The sequence below is a fragment of the Sminthopsis crassicaudata genome, chromosome 5, assembly GCF_048593235.1.
Source record: "Sminthopsis crassicaudata isolate SCR6 chromosome 5, ASM4859323v1, whole genome shotgun sequence".
Taxonomy (NCBI): Eukaryota; Metazoa; Chordata; class Mammalia; order Dasyuromorphia; family Dasyuridae; genus Sminthopsis; species Sminthopsis crassicaudata.
Genome location: NC_133621.1, coordinates 235,805,065 through 235,829,130, shown reverse-complemented (window position 1 = coordinate 235,829,130; position 24,066 = coordinate 235,805,065). Strand labels below are relative to the sequence as shown.

The following is a 24,066-nucleotide window of genomic DNA, read 5'->3' as shown; positions in this document are numbered from 1 at the left end:
ATTTCTATTCTCAGAATTCCTATTTACAGAGGAATCAAGTCATCTCTGTCGGAATTCTAGGGGTATCCTAAAGTTCATTAATTCCATTAACTTGAGCTTCTGTGGGTGCGCTCCAAGATTATTAATTAAGAATAATTTAGTTATTGAGTCCTTAATATCTTTTAAAACTATATTTATTTTGGTAGTATAATAAGAATACTTGATATAAAACATCGCATTATATCTATTCTGTATTTTTCCCATGAGTATAGACAGAATCCAGAGACTCAAGCTTAGAGAACATGTGGCATAATTCATAGCCAACTCCTGGTTACTCTTATTTCCTGCCTTTTATTGGCCCCTTAAGAAATTTACCTTAGGGAAGTAACAAATTGGGAAAATATTTTTACAGTTAAAGGTTCTGATAAAGGCCTCATTTCCAAAATATATAGAGAATTGATCCTAATTTATAAGAAATCAAACCATTCTCCAATTGATAAATGGTCAAAGGATATGAACAGACGATTCTCAGATAATGAAATTGAAACTATATCCACTCATATGAAAGAGTGTTCCAAATCACTACTGATCAGAGAAATGCAAATTAAGACAACTCTGAGATATCACTACACACCTGTCAGATTGGCTAAGACGACAGGAACAAATAATGATGAATGTTGGAGGGGATGTGGGAAAACTGGGACACTAATACATTGTTGGTGGAGTTGTAAAAGAATCTGGCCATTTTGGAGAGCAATTTGGAACTATGCCCAAAAAGTTATCAAACTGCACATATCCTTTGATCCAGCAGTGCTACTACTGGGCTTATATCCCAAAGAAATACTAAAGAGGAGAAAGGGTTCTGTGTGTGCCAAAATGTTTGTAGCATAGTGGCTAGAAACTGGAAGATGAATGGATGTCCATCCATTGGAGAATGGTTAGGTAAATTATGGTATATGAAGGTTATGGAATATTATTGCTCTGTAAGAAATGACCAGCAGGATGAATGCAGAGAGGCTTGGAGAGACTTACATGAACTGGTGCTGAGTGAAATGAGCAGAACCAGGAGGTAGTTGTGCACTTCAACAATGATACTGTATGAGGACGTATTCTGATAGAAGTGGATATCTTCAATATAAAGAAGATCCAATTCACTGATCAATGATGGACAGAAACAACTCATCCAGAGAAGGAACACTGGGAATTGAATGTAAAATATTAGCACTACTGTCTATCTACCCAGGTTACTTATACCTTCGGAATCCAGTACTTAACGTGCAACAAGAAAATTGGATTTACACACATATATTGTATCTAGGTTATACTGTAACACATTTAAAATGTATGGGATTGCCTGTCATTTAGGGGAAGGAGGGGAAAATTTGGAAAAATGAATACAAGGGATAATGTTATGAAAAAATTACTCATGCATATATACTGTCAAAAAATTTATAATTATAAAATTAATTTTAAAAAAAGAGAAGAAAAAAAGAAATTCACCTAGGCCTTGTATAGTTTTGTTGCTAGGTTTCTTGTAGAGCTTTTGAGTGCTGTTTTTACTTGCCTCCCAATGCAGATACTGTTCTAGTTCATTTGGAGACATCATCTAGGACAATGACATGCATTGTAATATGGAAAGTCTAACATTCCCTGGACTCTTCAAAGCTGAAGAATTCCTTTGCTCAAGGGAAAAGAGAGCAGACCAAAACTGAAATTGACACTGTCTCCCTCCCTCTGCCCTTAACTCCTTTCAGGGATTTTTTTTTTTTTTTTTTCCCTTTTTTCCTGAGGCTGGGGTTAAGTGACTTGCCCAGGGTCACACAGCTAGTGTTAAGTGTCTAAGACCAGATTTGAACTCGGGTCCTCCTGAATTCAAGGCTGGTGCTCTATCCACTGGACCACCTAGCTGCCCCCCCCCCCCTTTCAGGGATTTGATAAAAACCACAATCAAAAAAGAGAAAATCATGGATTTAATAGAAAACCACAATCAAATTTCTAGAAAGAAATTCCATTCCAGCTAACTCTTTGCTTTTATATGAGATCCAGAGAGTATAATGAAATCCCACAGCTAGTTGGAATAGACCTCTTGTCTGGTGTCATTTCACTTCACTTAATGGTTTAAAAAAATTTTTTTTACACTTGTGTAAAATGAAGATTCTTAACCTTATTTTGAGCTGTCGACCCGTTTGACAATCTGTGAAGATTATATACCCCTTCTTGGAATAATGTTTTAAAATGCATAAAATAAAAATGTAGAATTATACAGAAACCAATTTTATTGAAAATAAACTGTTAATGAGATGATTCAGGCCAGTTCTAATGATGTTGTGATGAAGAGAGTATCTACATCCAGAGAGAGGACTGTGGGAACTGAGTGTAGATCACAACATAGCATTTTCACTCTCTTTTTTGTTGGCTTGAATTTTATTTTCTTTCTAAATTTTTTCTTTTTTGATCTGATTTTTCTTGTGTAGCAAGATAGTTGTATAAATATGTAAGCAAATATTTGGATTTAACATATATTTGTACCATGTTTAATATATATTGAATTACTTGCCATCTAATGGGAGAAGGTGGGGGGAAGGGGAGAAAATTGGAACACAAGTTTTGCAAAGGTTAATGTTGAAAAATTATCTATGGATATGTTTTGAAAATAAAAAGCTTTAATTAAAGAAAGAAAGAAAATAAAATATTAAATTACCAAAATGTTAAAGTTATGGATCCCAGGTTAAGAATCCTAGGTGTAATTAGGGCTTTTGATTGATTAATTTGAGACATGTTAAAGTATTAGACTAAAGTGGAGTGGTGTGATATGGTTTTGGCTCCACCTTTATATAAGGATGAAAGAGATGGGCATATTTGTAAGGCAGCAAGAAAGAAACTTAGAAAATGAATATGAGAGAAGGTAGTGATGTTGGTGGAAGCAATTTCTTCAGTCTGGAAATCTGAATCAAGTGTGTTCAAAGTAGGATTGGCCTTGGCCAGGTTAAGTGGTGTCTTTTTATTTGAGACCAGAATGAAAAAAGGAGATAAGTTTTACAGTGGCTTCTAAAGCATAGGTCTTGACCATGTGACATCCTTCTCCCCCAAACACACACTCATGCACACTTGCGTTAACTCCACTACTGTAGTACATTAAAGTTCCTTATTGTTTCATGGGTCAGATGTAAACTCCTCTGTTTAGAATTTTAAGCTCTTCTCGATTTCTCTTCCTTCTATACATATTACTATCCAGTTATATTGTCCTGTTTGGGGAACCTCAAACCTTTCTCCTCGATTCTGTTGCTTGGTTTTCCTGGCTTCTTTCAAAATAGCTTGTGGATGTCCTTCTGTTTTCAGGAGGCCTTTGTTCCTCTAGGTGCTGATGCCTTTTAAAACTAGGGATTGCATTTTATTTGCCTCCTTTATATCTTGTATGTATTTAATATTTATCTTTTGCCTTTAGACATTAGAATATCGGCAACATGAGGTCAGATTTCCCCTTTCCCCCTTCCATCCCTTCTCTTGTAAAAACAAAACAAAACAAAACTATCAACAAAACCCATTTTAAAAAATCTGATCATATATACAGTATTCCAAATTTTGTAGATTCTGTTTCTGTAAGGAGGAGGGAAAAAGTATTCTTTTATATCTTTTCTTTAGGAACCTAGGTCATTTTTTCTAGTATTCAATTTCAATATTCTAATATTCAATTTCAATAGTTTTGTAGTTTTTTCAGGTTACAATATTGGAATTGTATAGATTATTTTCCTGACTTTGCTTACTTATTTTGTATTATGTAAGTCTTTCTATGTTTTTCTATGTTGATAATTGTTATTTCTTTATAGGACAATATTTTGTTATTTTCATGTACCACAGTTTGTTAGACCATAGATAAAATGGACATCCATTTTATTCGTGCTATAATAAATACTTTGGTTTATGTGGAATTTTTAATGTGCTGTCCTTAGGGATTATGTCTAATTTAGTGCAACTTTTGGATCAAAGGGTATGGATGACTTTTTGCTTAATTCCACATTACTTTCCATAATGGTTGTACTAATTGATAGCTCTATCATCATGCAAGCATAAGTGTGCTGATCTTTTCATTATGAATTTACTATATGTGAAGTGAAAACTTCAGGAGTGTTTTAATTTGTTTCTATTATTATTAGTAATCTTGAGCATTTTTTCATTATAGTTATTAAATAATTGACAGTTCTTTTGAGAACTGTCTCTTTTTTCTATTTCTCGGTGGAGTAATGACTTTCGGTTTTATAATTTTGTTCTCTATCATGCAATATCAAATCTTTATCACAGATGTTTGATAAAGATATTTTTTTTCCTAGGTAACTACTTCTCTTCTTTCTCCAGATGTCTTAGTCTTATTTATAAGAAAACTTTTTAGTATAATCCTATTATTTTATCTTTTAAAACATTAAATATATTTAAATGAAGATCTGCCTTCTCTTTCCCTACCTTCTTGAGGAAATAAGAAAAACAAAACCCCTATTACAAAATGTATAGTAGCAAAACAAGTTCTCATTGTCCATGATACATGCATGTATACACATGTATCTGTACAGTAACATGTGGATAAGGTCAAAACGAGATAGCCCAAGATACAGGAAATTTCTGTCTTAGGAGAGGTTAAAGTTATCTAACTTGAGACAAATATCTCTGGAACCTCTTGGATAACATCTCTGTGCAAATGTCGTTTTATGACTCTGGTTATGTATAAAAGGAATTTCTAAAAATGTAATCATCGCACTTGGTTTATCCTTGCCTTGTGCCCGCCAACTTGTTCTGGCGTCCCGGCCCTTGCCAGGCAGTTTGGCCTTTCTGGAGGCCAAATGCCTGTCTATCCCTTTACTATCAATAAAAACCTTGTTTTAATACAGCGAATTCATTCACTATCCAGACCTGCCCTTGGAAGGAGAGAAAGGTAATCAGACAACCAGAAAAAGAGCTGGATCCATCTCGGCTTAGAGCCTCAATTTCTCCTCATCAATGTGGTATGTGTAGTGTCCTTTCTAGAGTCCCCACCCTGGGGTGCCAAAATATCTGTCTGGACTAGCTCTCTGGAAGATCTTGGGACCAGGCTGAGTCCTTGGTCTAGAGGAGGAATGTTGAAGCAAGGACCCACATGGATGGTCAGATATAGAGTCTGTTTATTTCAAGTTCTCTCAGCTCTAAATACCTTAGTACAGTTATATCATTACAGCACACTGAGCATGTACTAACTATAGTGCCTTGCTATTAATATGTAAATGCCTTTTTTACTTCAAGTATCTCTTGTTCCAAGTGAACACAGGTTATCATTCCGTTCCCCTTTTTCTCCCCCCCCCCCACTTCTGAGGAAGGCTGAGATGCCCCCAAGGGGAGATGAGAGCAGAACCAGACATTGTCAGCAGGTTCCCTCTGGGCTGATGAATCTTATATTTCACTCAAGCATTCCCCCATTGTCTATGGCTCTCTACATATTTTATTATGAGTCATCTAGACTTGTTGCTGGTCACTATATTGTTCAGAATTCTTAAGGCTTTCAGAGTTGTGCTCGGTGTCATGGCAAGATTAAGTTTAAATTCTACTTGTCAGAACCCAAGCTCTCAAAGGCAGAGATGATGAACAATATAGGGATGAATGATTTCAAAATATCCTAGGACCTGAGTTCAAAAATCATCCTGTCATTTAATAACATATGACCGTGGACAAATCATTAGCTTTCCTGGTCCTTAGTTTCCTTATCTGTAAAATAAGAATATTATTGGGCTAGATGGCCTCTTAGCTACTCTTCCATATCGAGATCTGTGTTAGAGATTTGTGTGCTTTATATGCACCATATCTGTATAGCTTTATTACATTTTATTTATTATCTGTTTATTTATTTATTCATTTATTTTATTCACTATTTATTTATTACATATATCTTCCCCCTCCCCCCCAGGCTAGGGTTAAGTGACTTGCCCAGGGTCACACAGCTAGGAAGTGTTAAGTGTCTGAGATCAGATTTGAACTCAGGTCCTCCTGAATTCAAGGCTGGTGCTCTATCCAATGCACCACCTAGCTGCCCCTATTTACATATATGTATACAGTGATCTGTATGGCTTTATTACATTTCATTCAAGCAAGTGTTTATTGAATGCCTTTGGTATCCCAGGCATTATGCTAGGCCCAGGTTATGAATGAAATAAGAATTAAGTAATTCCTATTTGGATTGAGTTTATGTTCTAATGGGTGACAAGTACATAGATAAATATTTAGCACATATAAAATATATAGGGGCAGCTAGATGGTGCAGTGGAGCTAGATGGAGCGTTATCACGCTACGCTCTGGACCTGGAGTGAGGAAGACCTGAGTTCAAATCTGGCCTCAAATTCTGATTGTATGACCTGGAGGAAGTCACTCAATTCCTATTTGCTTTCGTTTCCTCATTTGTAGAGTGAGATGAAGAAGAAAATGGCAAATGTGGTCATGAAGAGTTGGATATAACTGAAATGACTGAACAACAATAAAATAAATACATATATCTATGTATACACATATTACAAAATAAATAGGGTAATTTGGGAGGGAAAGCACTCTAATAATATAGCATTTGGGGAATCTGGAAAAGACTTTGTATAGAAGATGGTATCTGAGTTTTATCTTAAAGGAAGGCGGGGTATTCTAGGTAAAGCTTAGGAAAAGAATGCATTCCAGGTATAGAGGAGGACTAATGAAAAGGCACAGAAATTGCAGGAGGAGTGTGATGAATGAGGAACAGAAAAAAGGACATATTTAGCTGCATTTCAGAGCTTGAAGAGGGAAGACTGTATAGTGAGGCCTGAACGATAAATTGGGACCAGAGGAGTTAGTTTTTTATCTGGTCTTTCAAATTTGCTACTCAGCTTTCATTATGAATACTTGAAATCTTTTTATTCTATTTCTTCCCCTATATAAGTATGTTTACTTTGCAAGATAAGTTATTCTTAGTTGTTAGCTTATTTCTTGACTTTTGTAACATCTTCTAACATTTCCTGTTGTTTGTTGTGGACGTTTCCAGGTTTTTTTTTGTCATCTTGTCTATGGTTACTTGATTCTTGAATTGCTTTTTTTTCTTGATGCTTGACATTCTAGGGACTTTTCCTTTTTTGGTTTCTTTCAGGAGGCAATTGGTGGATTCTTTCTATATTTAATTTGCCTTCTGGTTTCTTTTTGATTTATTTTAATTTTTTGAGGGAAACTTACTTTAATATGACTTATCACTTCCCAATTTAAGCAGTTTAATCTTGTAATTCTTTCCTTCAGATCTTTTATTTAATTTTTTTTTTTTTAATCTTTTGCTTTATTTTTCTAGGTATTCATGTAGTCCTTGTGAAAATCCACCTTCTCCCATTGAGTCTCTGCTATTGTGGTGAAAATAATGTTGTAAAAGTTATTCGTTGTCTTTTGTTTGCTCATATATCTTTAACCTTACTTTCTGAATTTGTAACAGGGTCAAGCTTTGTTCCTTTTTGTGTTTTTGGGTGGGGTGGTTGGCCTTATTTGGTCTTTACCTAGGTTTTTAGATTCCAGCATTGATCTTCACTTCCTGAAGATGGGCCCCCACTGGCTCTTTGAAGTTCAAAATACAGAATCTTCTCAAGATGTGCTCTAGATATTGGGATTTATGTCAAATCCTGCCCTGCTCCTTTCCCCCTTACATCCTCCTCTTCCTCTATCTTTGTTTTGCCTTCAAAGGTTTACATTGTGAGTGTCCAAACACCACTGTGTTTTCTTATGGGAACACTCATCTTTTGTTCTGACTATGGTTGCATGGGTCTCTAGTCCTCCCATTTTATCCTGAGTGGCTTCCATCTTGTTTGCTTGTGCTACTATTGTTTTTGGGAGGCAAACCATCCTTTTTTTTTTTTTGCCCACGAGTTTTTAGGTTTTTTTGTTTTTTTGCAGTTCTATTATGGATGAAATAATTTTTTTGGTAGCTTCTCATAAAAAAAATAGTGTTATTTTAAGATTTTTGCTGGAGTAATTATGTGAGAGCTAAGTTGTTTGTCTCTATTTAGCCAGCCATCTTGACTGGAAATCTATAACATAATCCATAATCCAAAATTAGTTCTTTGATCCCTCAGGTATAGATACTTTAACAGTGCAAATTACAACCTTGCCATATCCTTCAGATTCCTTGATGTATGCAAATTTTAGCATGTGTGCCCAAACTATTTTATACCTTGAGATTTGTTGCTCAATGCAGTTTTAGTAAAAACATGATATATAGAAGCATTGATGACTGCTTGATTTAGCGTTTTTCAGAATTTTGTTACTGTTATTCTGTTAACATCCCAGCTTTTAAGATGTTCTTTACACATTAAACTTTATAGTGAGCACAACTTTCTATCTACCCAGATTATATAAAGAACACTTTTTATATGTTTATATTTGATATATCATGATTGATATAAATGAAAATATTTTCCTTTTTTTTTTTAAATTACAGGTTATATATGAACAAGAAGGTGTATTTATTCATTCATCTTGTGGAAAGATCAATGATCAAGACAGTTTGATTTCAGGAGTATTGCGGGTCCTAGAAAAGGTATTACTCTGGAAAACAAAACGGTTTCACAAGCATTTGTTATGATTATCCTACGTAAAAATATTGGAAATTTTTTGCCAAGTGTCAAAAGTTGAAATTGACAAGTAAAGTTAACTGATGTAATATATGAAGTCCTAGAACCCCTTGATAGGAGACTCTTTCTCTATTGCTAAAGCTCAGTGTACCCCATGTCTGCTTAAGTATAAATTAACCTTAGTATTTTTAGTCACTATACTATTTTTGCAAATCTTATATTGGGATAAGCTAGTAGAATGTCAGACAATGAAAAAACTAACTTTTCCAAAGGTTGGAGTAATGGCTTGTGTTTATGTTCCTTTTAAAATGGGGACATTGTATCCTATTCCATTTGTTTTCAGATAGGCAATTTTTATATCACTTTTTCAACAAAAAAGGCAAAGATTCTTTGGATAACTATTATTTAACACAAATCTATATAATTTTTCATAATTAAAGAAGGTAATTTCAAATATTTTATTTAAAACATTTCCTAAACATAAGAATTTTTCTTTAATCCTACTAAATGTCAAAATATTTGGCTGTGACTGTTAATAAGTTACACTTTTTCTATAGAGAATGGACCACGTAACAAATATTAATGGTATGTACCTTATGTTTTATAGGATGCTGATGTGATAGTGGACTGGAGGCCCTTGGATGATACGTTAGATTCTTCTAGTATTCTTTGTGCTGGAAAGGTAAGAAAAATTTCACAGATTTCTTATGGAAAGTGGATGATTTTATTATTTAGTTTGTTACATATTTTCTTTTTATTTTCAGTTTCTTTTTAGATCTTTTATATTTAGCCTGTTGTATATTTGTCATCTTTTCCCATTCTTATTCATTAATTGTTAAACCTTTTAAGAACTTTTGTTAATGCTTTGCTTCCTTCCTCCCATTTTCAGTAACATTTTTCACTTTTTTCTTTACTTTTATTGGATTTTTTTCTCATCTTTCCCTTCCTCATGTCCTTGTTTCTCATTTATTCTTAACTTCCCCTTTTTATTTATTTTTTTTAATTGTTGCTTTCATTGTCTTCAAAAATCATTAAATATCCATGGGAAGACTAATGGGTTTGAATCAGAACCTAGCCAATTTTCTTGTAAGTAGAAAGGATTCAAATACATTTTCTGTCAGCTAAAATTTTTATTTGTTTTTTGTATGTTATATTTCTGAATGCTCTTTGGGATTGTATTAAGGACTATTCAGGTAAAGGATTTTTTAGACCCTATAGGGAGTTGAAGTCAAATGAAGGAAAGGATGAATAGCAGAACATTTATTAAGCACATATGTGCCAGATATCATAATAAGCATTAGGAATACAAATAGGAAAAGCAAGACAATCCCTGCTCTCAAAAAATTCACACTCTAATTGAAGAAAACAACACATAAAACAAAATTCAGCTCCAGAGCAAATGGGCAGACTCAAAAATTCTAAAAGTCCAGCAGTGGGGTAAAGGATTTACCCAGTGATTTTTATGTGTGTGTGTGTATATATATATATATATATATTCTATATGTGATTCAAGATAAACAATGAAATAAAAAGTTTGAGTCAGTCTATTTGAGATAAGTTTGAAATGACTAGCTAAGAAACAAGGAAACAAGAGTTAAAAGGTAATTCAGGACATCTATGTGCAGAGTTTTTGCAGCACAATGTAAATAGCAGACTATAGAATGTTATTAATCTTTCATTGAGCTTTAAAAGGTCTGAGAAATAGAAATAACAACTTTGAAAGGAATGTGAAAGTAAATGAGAAGAGATTGAGGGAAGAATTAGTGATTCTCTTGATAACTTAAAATAGTTCATCTAAGAGTTGAATATGAATGTGGTAATACTGTGTAAGAGTGGATCTGGCAACTTATTTGATGTACCTTGTTTAAGGACAAGGAAAAACAATGAAGATTGAGATATGATGTGGGTTTGGCTTAGGATAATAGATAACATTTTATAATAGTAAAAACACTGGGAAAATAGATATTCACTGTATGTTCAATTTGAATTGGTGGAGTGTTGAATCTGAGATGTATTATAAGAGTAGATCTGTAAGTTCCAGGATAATAGTAATAGTTCATATACATGTATATATGTAACACACACACATATATATGTGTGTGTGTGTGTGTGTGTGTGTGTGTGTGTGTGTGTGTGTGTGTATTTTTTTTTTATGGTGATTAACCGTTTTTAAGACATTTATATCAGGTAGATAGCGAATGTATTTCTTATCACTCTTACACATGAGGAAATTTAGGCATAGGTTAAGTGACTTAACATGAGTCATATGACTAATAAATGTCAGATTCATATCTTCTGACTCTAAATCCAGCTCTTCATGACCTTTATTAAACTTGGACTATGTTATATAGAAAGAAAATCAAGAAACAAAGAATGAAGCTTAGATAGCTCTTGTCAGAGAACCATTGAACATGTTATAGAAATGGAGATATGTGTTAGAGAAATTAGTGGAGATTCTGTTCTGAAATGTAGGCTATGATGAAAGATCATAGTTAGAGCTGGAAGTAATTATAGAGATCAGCTATTCCATTCTTTTTCTTTTGTACTGGAGGAAATTGAAACTTGTGGATATTTAATAACTTGCCCCAGGGTCATGCAGGTAGTAAATATCACTGGCATGATTTGGACTTATGTCCTCTCTCCAAATTCAGTCCTCTGGTTTGGCTCTTGGTTTGAGAACATCTTCCATTCCTCACTATGAAAGGAAAGCTCCTTATTTATAAGTGATTGTATTGTAAATGTTTATTTGATTTTGTTGATTAGAAAGTACATATACATTTATCATTTGATTTTTGTGTCTGATGTCTTCATATGGAATAGTGAATGGAGTATTGCCCTTGGAGCCACTGTAATTTTTCGATTGGTCACTACATCTTTTACCTTTTTTATTCTAGTTTCTAGATTTGAAAAACAAACAAAACAAACCTAAGTCTTCATTTTGGACTTTTAAATTCCCAAGCTTCACAGAACCTTCTTATATGTATAAAAAGAAGAATCATGGAGTTGGGGGAAAAACTTTAGATTTGAATTACAATACTTGAATTTCATCCCACTTTGACACTAACTAGTTGCAACTTTGATTGTCATATTTTTCTCTCTCAACCTCAATTTCTTTATAAAACTGAGAAAAATATTTTGGGCTTCCCACTTTGTTAGTTTGATTTGAAAATCAAATAACAATAAAATACATAAAGGAGGCTCTTTATAACCATAAAGTTCCATATGAATTTTAATAATAATAATAATCATTATTATTATTATTATTTCTTGTGTGTTAATAAATTTTATAGATTAAAATTTAACTCTGGTAAAAAATATTTTAAAATTATTTTAGGATTCCAGTTCAGTTGTGGAATGGACTCAGACCCCTAAAGAGAGAATTCTTCGGGGATCAGAACATCTGACCAGTTATGAAGCAGAGTGGGACATGGTCAACACAGTTTCATTTAAAAAGAAATCACATACTAATGGAGGTATAAATGAATTCTTTCAAAACTTAAAACTATTTCCAGAAACATATACTTAATACTCTTTATTTAGGAATTAAAAGAATGAATTTGTTCCCTAGGCAGAAGGATTACGTGCTTTTATTAATCCCCCAACCAGGACCACAATCATAGAAATTTATCTGTATTAGATTTTAGAAATGTTTTGTAGTAACATACAGATTTTCATTTTTTAGGGTTATATTGTTTTACTTTTAAAAATCCATTAGATTGTCATTATAATTATCCAATATCTTTGCTGCATTAATTAACATACTGAGGGAGATGGAAGGTACAACTGCAGAAGAAAAGACAATTCTGTAAGTTCAGAGGTATGCAATGTCTACATAGTATCTCAGTGTATTTTTTAAAATGTATCTATCTGTTATCTGTGTGAAATTAGTTTTCTTGTAGTCTAAAGAAAAACTCAAATAAAATTAGTAATCTGACATTTATTTTATTCAAAAATTTTATGTCTTTTTTGATGATCTGGTAAAGCACAGTTATAAACTTTTATTCTAAAATCACAGAACCACTGAATCTCTGAGTTATAAAGGGTCTTAGTAATTAAGATTATTATACCTAAACAAAATATCTCCATTTATTTTACTTATAAGTTTTTTTATTAACATTTTGAGATAGGATGGTATAAAATGCTAGAATCAGAGGCAGTAAGAATTGGGTTCCTCTTGATTTAGTTCTGTGACCCTGGGAAAGTCTTAACTTTTCTTTGGCCTTAGTTTTCTTATCTGTAAAATTGAGGTCATTGTCCTAGTTGGCTTCTGGTATCTCTTTGAACTCTAAATTTATGGTACTATACCTTTTCAGATTTAAAAAAAAAATTTAAATAAATTTATTTTTAATACATATTCTTTCTCTTGTAGCAATAAAAAATGGGGAGGGATGTGGAGAACAATTCAGCAAAAACTAATGAACACATTAGTCATTAGCTTATGCTATGAAAACTTGGTTTTAAAAGGATGAGGTCACTGTTGTGAGATTTTTAAAACTTGTTTACTTGTGTCTGATTCTTTGTGACGACCCTATTTGGAATTTTTTTGACAAAGATAATGGAATAGTTCCCTATTTCCTTCCCTAATTTATTTTATATAGATGAGGAAACTGAGGCAAGCAGGGTTAAGTGACTTGCTTATAGCCACATAGTGTTTAAGCATGTGAAGCTAGATTTGGTGATTTGCTTACAGCCACATAGTGTGTAAGCATGTGAAGCTAGATTTGAACCTAGATTTTCCTGATTTTAAGCTCCAGGCTCCTTCTATACTGGGCCTTTCGTGTTAATATTTTTAAGGGAGCAGTTAAAAAAATTTTTTTTTTTTGCCTGTTGAATTATTCACATCATGAATAAGCTGACTAGATCTTAGCTGAGATAATCACACTATATTTGTGCACATTTATTTAGTAAATATTAAGAAATGTAGAATTTTTTTTAATGTGGATTGTAGATTTGATTTTGTTAACTTAGTCATACTGCAGACAAAATTGTTTCTGATGAAAATGATTTTTGTAATTAAGCAAGAATTTGAAGTTTTTGGGTGATAAGCTCTTGTTTAGAGAAATCAGGAATATTATCTGTGATTTTGCAGTTCTTAAATATAGTCTTTTATAGCATTCTACCTCTAATTTAGGAAGAGATTTCGCTAGAACTTCAGAATCCTAAGAAAAGACAGCAGGGTAGGATTTTGATATGCCATCCATAAAGTAATAAAGTTTCAAAGTGTTGACTATTTTTGATAGATCTCATGAGAGACTAAAAACAAAGGCTGAGAAACTGTTTAAAAAAAGATAGCCATTATTATCATTATTCCATATTTCTGAACTCAGGAAGAGAAGGAAGCAGTTTGAAATAGAGTTGAAATTATTACTTTGAGGCTACAGTTTTTTATTAAGAGTATATAATTTAGGAAAATGCCAAATAAGGATTGCAGTGGAACATTCAAGAGGAGGGACTTTTATTGTGTAATTAATAAAGATTGAGACCCTGTTGTATAAAAATAGCTAAATGGTATATTGGGACCAGAATTTGTTTATAACACTAACACTAGTCTTTTTCACTTAAAAATATATATTATTGTTAAAAGTAAAGATTTGTTTTTTTCCACCCTAATTTTTTTTTGTGATATACAAAAAAGCTTTTATTGTCCATGTCAGTTCTTCAGAATATCACACAGAGTTGGTGATATATTAAGTACAATGCATATAATTAACACTGTTTCACTACCTGTTTTTGTAATAGCAACAAAGGAAAAAGAAAATAATTTCTTTTATCAGGTTCTCCTCATAGGAAAAGCCACAAAAAATTCTGGTTTTTAGGATATTAGTTTTCCTTTTTGTCTTTTCAGATATTATTACAATGCTAGGTTGAAGATTTATTTTTCTGTTGATCTTGTACTATGTTAATATGTAACTGTTTCTCTTATTCTTTCATTCCTAATTTAATGTAATGAAATGTAACAAGAAGCATTTTTTCCTGCATTTATTGTATCATCTGCTTTTTTTTGTATTAAACGGGAAATAAGCTTACTTATAATTATATTGCTCAAACATGGAGTGAACTCTTCAATATTTTCTGGTTATTAAACTATATTTTCAATTTAACCTTGTTTCCTTATTTTGAATGAATATCTTTTTGGAGATTTATGAGTTTTAAAGCATTATCCACTATTTTGTTAGTTTTTGTTATATTGATATCATTGATGTCTTTGAAAAATGAATCTTCATTATAGATTTTGTTTTTGTTAACCCTTTCCTTCAGGTAGTGTCATATTTTCATTTACCAAGAGATAGTGATAATTGCTTATTAGGAAAGGGTAGGAAAACAATTGCTTATTATTTTTCCCTATGCTCTATAAGTGCTTTTCAAACAAAATTATGTGAAATTTATGTATCTGCAACTTAAACTATGGACTTGGAAATTAGACTAGTTAAATCAATGTGATGAAGTTATAATTTGGCGACAAATTGGCCTTTCTAAAGTTTGGCACTGGCTGAACTCTCTCCAGGTTGATGTGAATTATGACAATTTTACAGCAACTACCTCTTTGCATGAGAATATTTATGGATTTCATCTTGACTCTTCAGGAATTTTCTTAACTGTATATTTCATGACATCTGATTTTCCTAGGATTGGTATCTATTGGTTCATTCAATTTAGCTGATAAATTCAAGAAACATTTATTGAAGTTCCCACTGCAAACACGATATTAGGTTTTGGGGGAATCACAGAGTTTAGTTAAGTTGTAGTTTCTGATGTAGTGGTATATACACTGTAGTAGGGGACTGTCACATATGCAGAAAATTGAAATAGAAACAATATGATACATTGAAAAGAATGTTTAGCTCAAGAAACAAAGGACTTGTGTTGAAATTATATTTCTGAATTTTAACTTCTTTGATTCTGGGCAAATCAAACTAACTACACCTGAGTTTGTTTTCTGTTCAAAATAAGAGGGTTACACTAGATGATCCTTAAGATCTCTTCCAGTTTAACTATATGAGGTTTAAGAGAGAAGAGCATTCCTAATAGGAGAAAACAAGGAAAGCTTTATGGAAAATATGCCATTTAAGTTGAGATGCAGAGAATAGCTAGGAATTTGACAGGTGAGGGAATCATCATAGATATAGTGGATCGCATGAACAAAGGCACAGAAATAGATTAAAGCATATATTTGAGAAACAGAATAGTTCTAGGTTATCTTAATGATTGCTTGTTGATCGATTGGAGGGCAAAAATATTGAAAGAGCCTGCAAAAGTAGGTTGGTACTAGATTCTGAAGAGCCATGAAAGCTAGTCAAAGATGTTAAACCTTGTCAGGTACTAAGGATTTTTGAGCATAAAAATGACATGACCAGATATATTCATAAAGAAATGTTATTCTGGCTTTGGATAAAGGTGCTATTGGAGTAAGTTTAAAAAAAACAAAACAAACAAAAAAACCCATAGTCCTAGATTGATGGGAATGGAGGGCCTGTATTAGAGTGATTGTGTGAATAGAGAGATATGGATAAATTGAAAAGTGCTACAGAGATGAAACTGATAGGATTTAGCATCTAGTTGGATTTGAGAGGCTAAAATATTGCACTTGAATTTTGAACATTAATGATTATCACTGGCAGAAATAAAATTTAAACAGAAAATGTTTGGTTTTGGACAATTCAAAGTTGAGATACTGGTGGCACAAATAAGTAGAAAACACCTCTTAGGACATTGGGATATTTGTGTCTGGAAGTGAGAAGTGGAATCAAGATTGCAAATATGAATTTGGAGTCATTTTTATGGAATTTAGCTGTAAAGCAATGAGAATGAATCAAACTGCAAGGGAGAGTATGTAGAGAGAAAAGAGAAAGGTTCAAGACAGGAATTTGAACCATTAAGGAACTGGGAATAAAATGAGTCTTAAAGGACATAAAAAGAATAATTAGACAAGAAAGAGAAGCAGTTTAAGGAAAGGGAATCAGAAGGATGTGATTTTTGAAGCTATATAAAGAGAAGGTGTCTAGGAATAAAGATTAATCAGCATTGTCAAGATATTGGGGAATAAGAAAACTTTAAAAAGTACTTGGATAAGCTGATAAGGAGAATAGTTGAAAGTGAAAGTTAGATTACAGTGGATTTAAGAGAGTGCTTGGTCATGAGAAAATGTAGATGTCAGATTTACGTGGGTTATTCAGGAAATGTAGGAGTGAAATGGAGATGAATAATGGAAAAAACAGCTGGATGGTCTATAGGGGCCAAGAGAAAGATTTTAAAGAAGTAGAGAGACCTGAGTATCTTGGTAGGCAGATGGAAAGACAGTAGTGTAGAGGGAATTTGAAGACTTGTGAGATGGAAGGAATGATTGTTGGAGCAAAGTTCTGGAGCTTATGAAAAAGAATAAAAAGTGCAGAGGGATTAGCTTTAGAATTGAGGATAATGAGAAAACACATATAAATTAAAATATAACAAGTACAGAGGTTTACACAAAGGCTTCCTATACTTTGTTGTGAAATGGAGGTGTAGCCCTGAGCCCTGAAAACCATTGTCAGGAATAAGCAAATTCTAGCACAGCTGTCTTTTAACATTAATTAATCACTTTTAGTCAAGTAAGTTAGATATCAGTTTTAGTCTAAGTCAAGAAAAAAGAGCCTTAAAACAGATTCCTTTTGGGTTTTGAACTTGAATAATATGATTTTTCTTTTTAAAAAGTGTTTTATTTATTGAAATAAACCAAATGACTATTAGGAAATTATTCTGTCAGGGTCACACTTATACATCTCTTTTACCTGTTTTGGATTGAGGTCTTGATTTATTGTTTCACATTTTAATATGAGATATTTTTGAACATTAGATACTTTTTATAGAGTTGTATGTTTCTCATTTCCTAGGTGGAACCCAGTATTACTTTAAAGAATTTTTTGATAGTTTCTTACTTGTAATTTACATCCTGTGCATAATTTTATTGTGAGAGTTATTAATTTGGTTAACTCTTTCAACATCACTGTAATGTTATGAAAATTTTGAGAGGGAATGAATAAATTAGTGAAAAAGCATTTCTTAAGTCCTTATTAATGTGTGAAGCCATACGATGACTGGCAGAGATTTTTCTCCACTATCCCTCTCCAGGTACTTTCATTTATACTTTATGAAAATTTTCATAAAATCACAATGATCTAAAAAAAGTTAAGCAAGTTGTCTTTCACAATAGAAACAAAAATTAGAATGTAAATATATTTTATAGTACTTCTATATTGATAAATATTTAAAATTATACTTTTAGAACTGTAAAGGCTTTTATGATTATCTAATCAAACTCCCCCCTCTTTTCTAGAAAAAGTTACTAAGGCCAGAGAGGTTATGACTTTCCCAGAGTTATGTAATTAATTAATTGTGGAGCATGTATTAGAACCCAGAACCAGCTTTAGTCATTTACTTCCCTGTATCCATTATCACTCTTCCATGTATATGCATCTTCATGTTGCGTGCACACATGCACACACACACACACATGCACACGTATGTGTGTGTAAGTCTTACTAACCATTATTATTCAGTGTGGATACTTTCAAGAGACTAAGGAATCTTAATTCCAGGTGAGAACTTTATAAATATGTGCCACAACAGATAGGGAAATATTTTCCAAGCTTATGGGTGACTTTTTATAGAATGTGGAAAATAGGGAAAATTATTCAAAGCAAGGAAGAATAAATTTTTTAAAGTTTAAGTCCTGGAGCAATCATGAAAATTGACATGAGTGAATATCCTGCACTATTCACTATAGGTGGGAAAGCATAGATTTTCTTATTATAATGCATATAGATGCAGAAAATTTTTATTAGGCAGTCATGAGGTGGTTGATTAATACCTTTTTTAAAAAGGTGAACAAAATATTATGGCATGATTTTTTGTTTTTAAGATGCTCCAAGTCATACGAATGGGAAAAGCAAATGGTCATTCCTGTTCAGTTTGACAGACCTGAAGTCAATCAAGCAAAACAAAGAGGGTATGGGCTGGTCTTATTTGGTATTCTGTCTAAAGGATGACGTCGTTCTCCCTGCTCTTCATTTTCATCATGGAGATAGCAAACTACTGATTGAATCTCTTGAAAAATATGTGGTATTGTGTGAGTAAGTATTACATTATTTTATATTTTTTCAAATTCAGCTCTTGTAATAATTATAGGTGGAAGTATTCTCAGTTTTTTATTATCTGAAGGCTGTGTTGCTTCAGTCCTGCTGTATTCTTTTCCCCTATGACCTGGATTTTAGTCATTAATCATATCTTCAGTATGTATGTTGTATGTGTTTTTATGCTTATTAAACTTAATGATGTTAAATTAAAACATCTTAAAAGAATAGCACCATGTTTACTATGACTAAACTGCAGTACCATAGCTTATTGAATTTTTTATTATTTATTATACCTTTTTTTTTAATAAACATGAAATCTTAAATTCTTTTTTACAAGTGGAATAGAACACAAAATTTTCAATGTGAGAAATAACCTATTAATCTTTTTAGTAAAACTTTGTCTGATAGGATTACACAGGTTTAGAAATAATTTAGATAATGTAATAGTGCCTATGTATACTATGTTTTTCTAACATCATTATGCAGAATTTGAGATAATTCTTAATCATAGCCTCTGACTGCTCATTATTCTTAGTGGCAAAGAAGTCAGATGTAGTTAATATCTTTTGAGTTAGAAGTTATGTGTGAGGTGAGGCTTGAGCTTGGAACCATAAAGGGCAGGGGAAGTACTGATAAAATACAGATCTAATCTAAAACCTGAGACTTAATAATTGACATATAGTATTGTGATTTTCAATTTCATTTGACACTTAAAATAATGCTACAGTATGACTAGTAAAACTATACATTTTACAAACTGTGATTTAGAAAGATTTGATGACTTTCACAAAGCTAGCAAATTGTAGAAGTAGGATTCATACCTAGGTTCTTCCTGACACGGGTCTAGTATGCTTCTGTTCCTTGTTAGCAAAGACTCTTTAATATTAACTTATGACATTAAATGATTAAGATGAACAGGAGATTAACTATTAGGTAGATCCGAAACAGATAAATATTGGCGCCCTAATGAAGGAAAATTGTTATTTTTTTCTTTATATGCTGAAAATAAAGCAATGTTATTGACTCAATTATAACTTTAGTTTCTTCAGTTTAGTAGAAGAAGAAAAGGGATAGTAGAGAGAGAACAAATTATCTTAAGAGCTAGGGAGACCTGAGTTAAATTCAGTTTAATACCTCATAGCGATCTGGCCCTGGACAGGTCATTTCACCATATAGTGCCCTTAGCTCTAATTTTGTCAAGCAAGTGCCAACCAGCCCTGATAGGAGTTTTGTCATTCTAGAAAAACCCTGCTCTCAGAAGCATTAGAAGCTATACTTTTGAGTGTGCAAAGTGGCTAGAGTATTCTTAGAGACAAGAAGGTTGAGGATAAGCTCTGCCTTTGATGCAAATACTGACGGTGTGAAAATGGGCCAGATTGTTATTTAAAACAGAAAGCTATAAATGATTTGTAGATTTCGTTTGGAGGAGATTGTCTACATGGGAAATTTCTTTTTTATATAAAATCACAGATCTAGGTGATACTATCTATACCCCTGCCTGCCTTCCTCTACCCTTTCCCTCCAAAAAACTACCAAATGCTTTCAGAGAGGAAGTTATCTCATAATGGGCATTTAGTTAAATGTGAAATTAGGAAGACTTGTATGCAACCCTTTCTCCAAAAGTTGTTAGCTGTGTGATCATAGGAGAGTTGTATAACTTCTCCGGTCTCATTTTCTTAATTTATAATTATCTGGAATATAATTCTCAGGGTTGTTATTGGCCTCAAATGACAATATAAATATTTTGTAAATTTTAAATATTGCATAAATATTGTTGTGTAGTCATTTTCAGTTATGTCTTATTCTTTGTGATTCCTTTTGTGATTTTCTTGTTAAAGATACTGGGGTGGTTTGCTGTTTTCTCCAGCTCATTTGACAGATAAGGAAACTGAGGCAAACAATGTTAAATAACTTGCCCAGAGTCTCACAGCTAGTAATTATTTGAGACTGGAGTTGAACTCATGACTTCCTGACTCTACACTTGGAACTTTTATCTACCTAGGTACCATCTAGCAGTCTGTAGCTATTACTATTAATTTCCCTCTTTATATCATGGGTGAAAAAAGGAACCACAATACCTAAAATTGTTTTCTAGGGTTTAGAATCATACCTTTTGAGGTATCCTTTTTATGAGAATATTTAAAAGAAGTAGTTATTTTAATAATTCAGATTTTAAAAAATATTTTAGGGTTTTGGAGCATAGATAAGATATACTGTTTATTTTAATTTTTAAATAACCTACTTTTACATACCATTTACAAAGCACTTTTTCACAACCCCTATATGTTGTTATAATTATTATAATTCCCATTTTACAAATAAGGAATGAAGGCATAAGAGGGTTAGTGACTTTATTATTGACATAAAGCAGTGTGATTTAGTAGATTTGGGAATCAGAAGCTCTGCTTCTTGTTCTGTAAACTGGGCAAATCTGTTCCCTTCCTGGGGAGCAAGTTTCTCATTAATAAAATGAGGTGGATGTGTTGGTGATGTCTTAAGGTTTCTTTTGGTAAGATAGTTTTTAATCAAGGGCAAGATGATACATTACATTTTAGAATGTAAACTCTTTGTGAGTAAAGATTGTTTCATTTTTGTGTTTATAACACTAGTAGCTAACAGCATCTGGCAAATAGTAATTGCTTAATAAATGCTTGTTGATTAATTGATTGTATGCTACAGAAAGTAAGTTAATATGATAATTTGGTATTTGTCATTTGTTGTATTTTTTCTCTTAAAATAGTTTGGAAATAGAGAGTGAGTAACCTTAATTTTCCAGATTTTCTGAATAGCTAGCTGGAGATTAACATTTTAATGGGTTTGTTTACGTAAAATTTTATAAAATATAATAGAATATTTTCTGTCTTCTTAGAGGTTTAAGTGTGTATGTATACACACATATAATAAGTGTAAACATAAACACACACACATATACAATTTTATCTTTTCTTGATGACTTAACAGTCATTATTATATTTCTAAAATTTTTTGTTGTGTTATGTAGTTGGAAAAGAAATTTGTCCTTGAACTTGTTTTTTTGAAAAGGCTCTTGATGTTATCCTTCTTTTTGGTCATTTGCTTCTATCTTATGAAGGTTGAGTGAAACATGTGTCTGGATAACCTTAGACAGTATAACTGGAAATTTTAATTAGATTAGAAAAAAATCAGAAATAGCCATCTTCCAGGTAATTTTATTATCGTCCAGAAAATTATATTTTTATTATCAGTTATGTACTTTTTGTCAGCACCATTCAGCATGTTATCAATAATTTATATCTCTGAAAAAAAATTAACATAGGCACTTTCTCAGCAACTTGTGACAATTCTTGTGTGCTACTTATCTTGAATTTGTCTATGAGGAGTGAAGGAGCAGTTTGATCATTTGTTCTAGGTTATTATGGGGATAACTTGATTTAAAACTTGTAACTTCTTCATGAAAAAATGAACCTTCTTTAGACATATTACTAGGCTGTAGTTTTCTCCAAATTTTCCTTTGTACTTTATTTTGAACAGTATTCTAAATAGAAACAACATCCTATTATGATGGACTTGAAAATTATTTATATTATTTGTATCATATGCTAGTTTTCTCTTAAATTTTTCTGCAGGGGGCAGCTAGGTGGCGCAGTGGATAGAGCACCAGCCTTGAATTCAGGAGGACCAGAGTTCAAATTTGGTCTCAGTCACTTAACACTTCCTAGCTGTGTGACCCTGGGCAAGTCACTTAATCCCAGCCTCAGGAAAAAAAAAAATTCTTCTGCAAAAATATTTCCTACATCTTGATTGAACATAGCATTGATAGGTATGAAAAGAAACTGACAAATACTACAAGAAATCAGCCTCTTTCTTCAGAATGAGCTATGTAACTGTTCATCTATTAATCTCATTTTATTTTAACATGACACATTGATACCTTCTAGCTTTACCCTCTCCACACAGGTGAGCTATACAAAGGTTTGGCATGCCTTTGACCTGACAGTAGTACAGACTCAAGAACTATTAAGACATACCTTCTATGACTTAATTTCCTAAACTGATGTAGTTCTTTTATTATCATCATCTGTGTCTATTGCTGACTGCTGCATCTGATTGCTATCATTTTATTTCTTTTTAAATCATATAATTTCAGAATTGAAAAAGACCTCAGTGGCCATGTAATTAAAAAGCAACTGCAAAAACAAAACGTCATCCAGTTGTTGCTTGAAGACCTCTAAGGAATAGCCTATTACACTTTTGGATAGCTTTCACTTGTTTTTGTTTTCTTATGTTAAATCTAAATTTATTTCTTTACCGTGCCTACCTATTGTTCCTTATTGTGCTCTCTAGGTCAGTCATGTTCCCCAAAGTTAAATATTCTTAAGTCCTTGAAGTGATCATTCTGAGTCAGGAACTTGAAGCTTTTCACTACTCTCTTGCTCTCTGTTCAGCACATCATTGTTATTTCTAAAAAGTCTAAAAAATCTGAGTTCAAATCTAGTCTCAGACACTTAATATTTCTAGCTGTGTGACCCTTCATTTAACTTCAACTGACTTAGCAAAAAAAAAAAAAAATTAAAATTAAAATATGGTGTTTAGAACTGAACACAGATGTGGAGTGACTATGGCAAAGTATAGCAGGCCTGTTATCTCTTTGTTTCTGGTTGCTGTATTTCTATTAATGAAGCTTCAGGTGATTCTTTTGACTCAGATTGTGCATCTAAGGCACTAAAAACCTCTCCAGTGTCCTTTTTCCTCCCTCCAGAAAACTGCAGTCTGGCCATATTTCTCCCATCTCACACATGTGAAATTTATTCCTTTTTGAACCTATATATAGGTGAATCATTCCTGCTGCTTTCATTTTCAGAGGTTTTTTCTTTTCTCTTGCTCCTTCTGAGTAGGGTCAATCTCTCTACAAGCTTGCATCAAGTGCTATTCTGTGTCTGGCTCCGTGCTAAGTACAGAGTGAGCTATTGTAAAAAAGAAATCTTTGGATAGAGAAATATTACTGTATTTGTTGATCTTCCATTTAAAGCCTCTTGAAGTTTAATTGAATTTTTAAAATGTTCTTGATGAAGATGGAATAAGTTTTTCTTGCTGAAAATGCTGTGCTTAAATTTTACTGTTTTCTTTTTAAAAAAAAGTTTATATTTTGAATATCTAATCTATAATGTTGCATATCCTCAGTAAGTCCCCACATTAAACATGAACCAAATAGATATTTAGAGAAACTGTAGCAATATCTTTAGGATTTTCCCTTTACACTTAGCCTTTATTCCTTTTACTGCTTTTAGCAATTTCAAAGACTTAGAAACTGCTTTTGCCTAGGAAGTTTGAGAACTGTATGTTCTCTGTCTCTCAGCAAGATTCTATTTTGGACTTCATATCCTTTAGAATTACTGTTGCATCCAGTAAT

The 24,066-nt window shown here is 32.6% G+C and overlaps 1 protein-coding gene across 2 annotated transcripts in view; it reads left to right on the top strand.

The window, feature by feature from the left end:
- Positions 1-24,066, top strand: part of TBC1D15 (TBC1 domain family member 15) — an 89,593-nt gene that overhangs the window by 24,529 nt on the left and 40,998 nt on the right. For both annotated transcript variants that reach the window (XM_074270529.1, XM_074270530.1), the window contains exons 2-5: positions 8,436-8,534; positions 9,176-9,250; positions 11,903-12,041; positions 18,464-18,674. In XM_074270529.1, the coding sequence (XP_074126630.1) occupies positions 8,436-8,534; positions 9,176-9,250; positions 11,903-12,041; positions 18,464-18,674 (524 nt within the window). The remainder of the gene's footprint in view (positions 1-8,435; positions 8,535-9,175; positions 9,251-11,902; positions 12,042-18,463; positions 18,675-24,066) is intronic.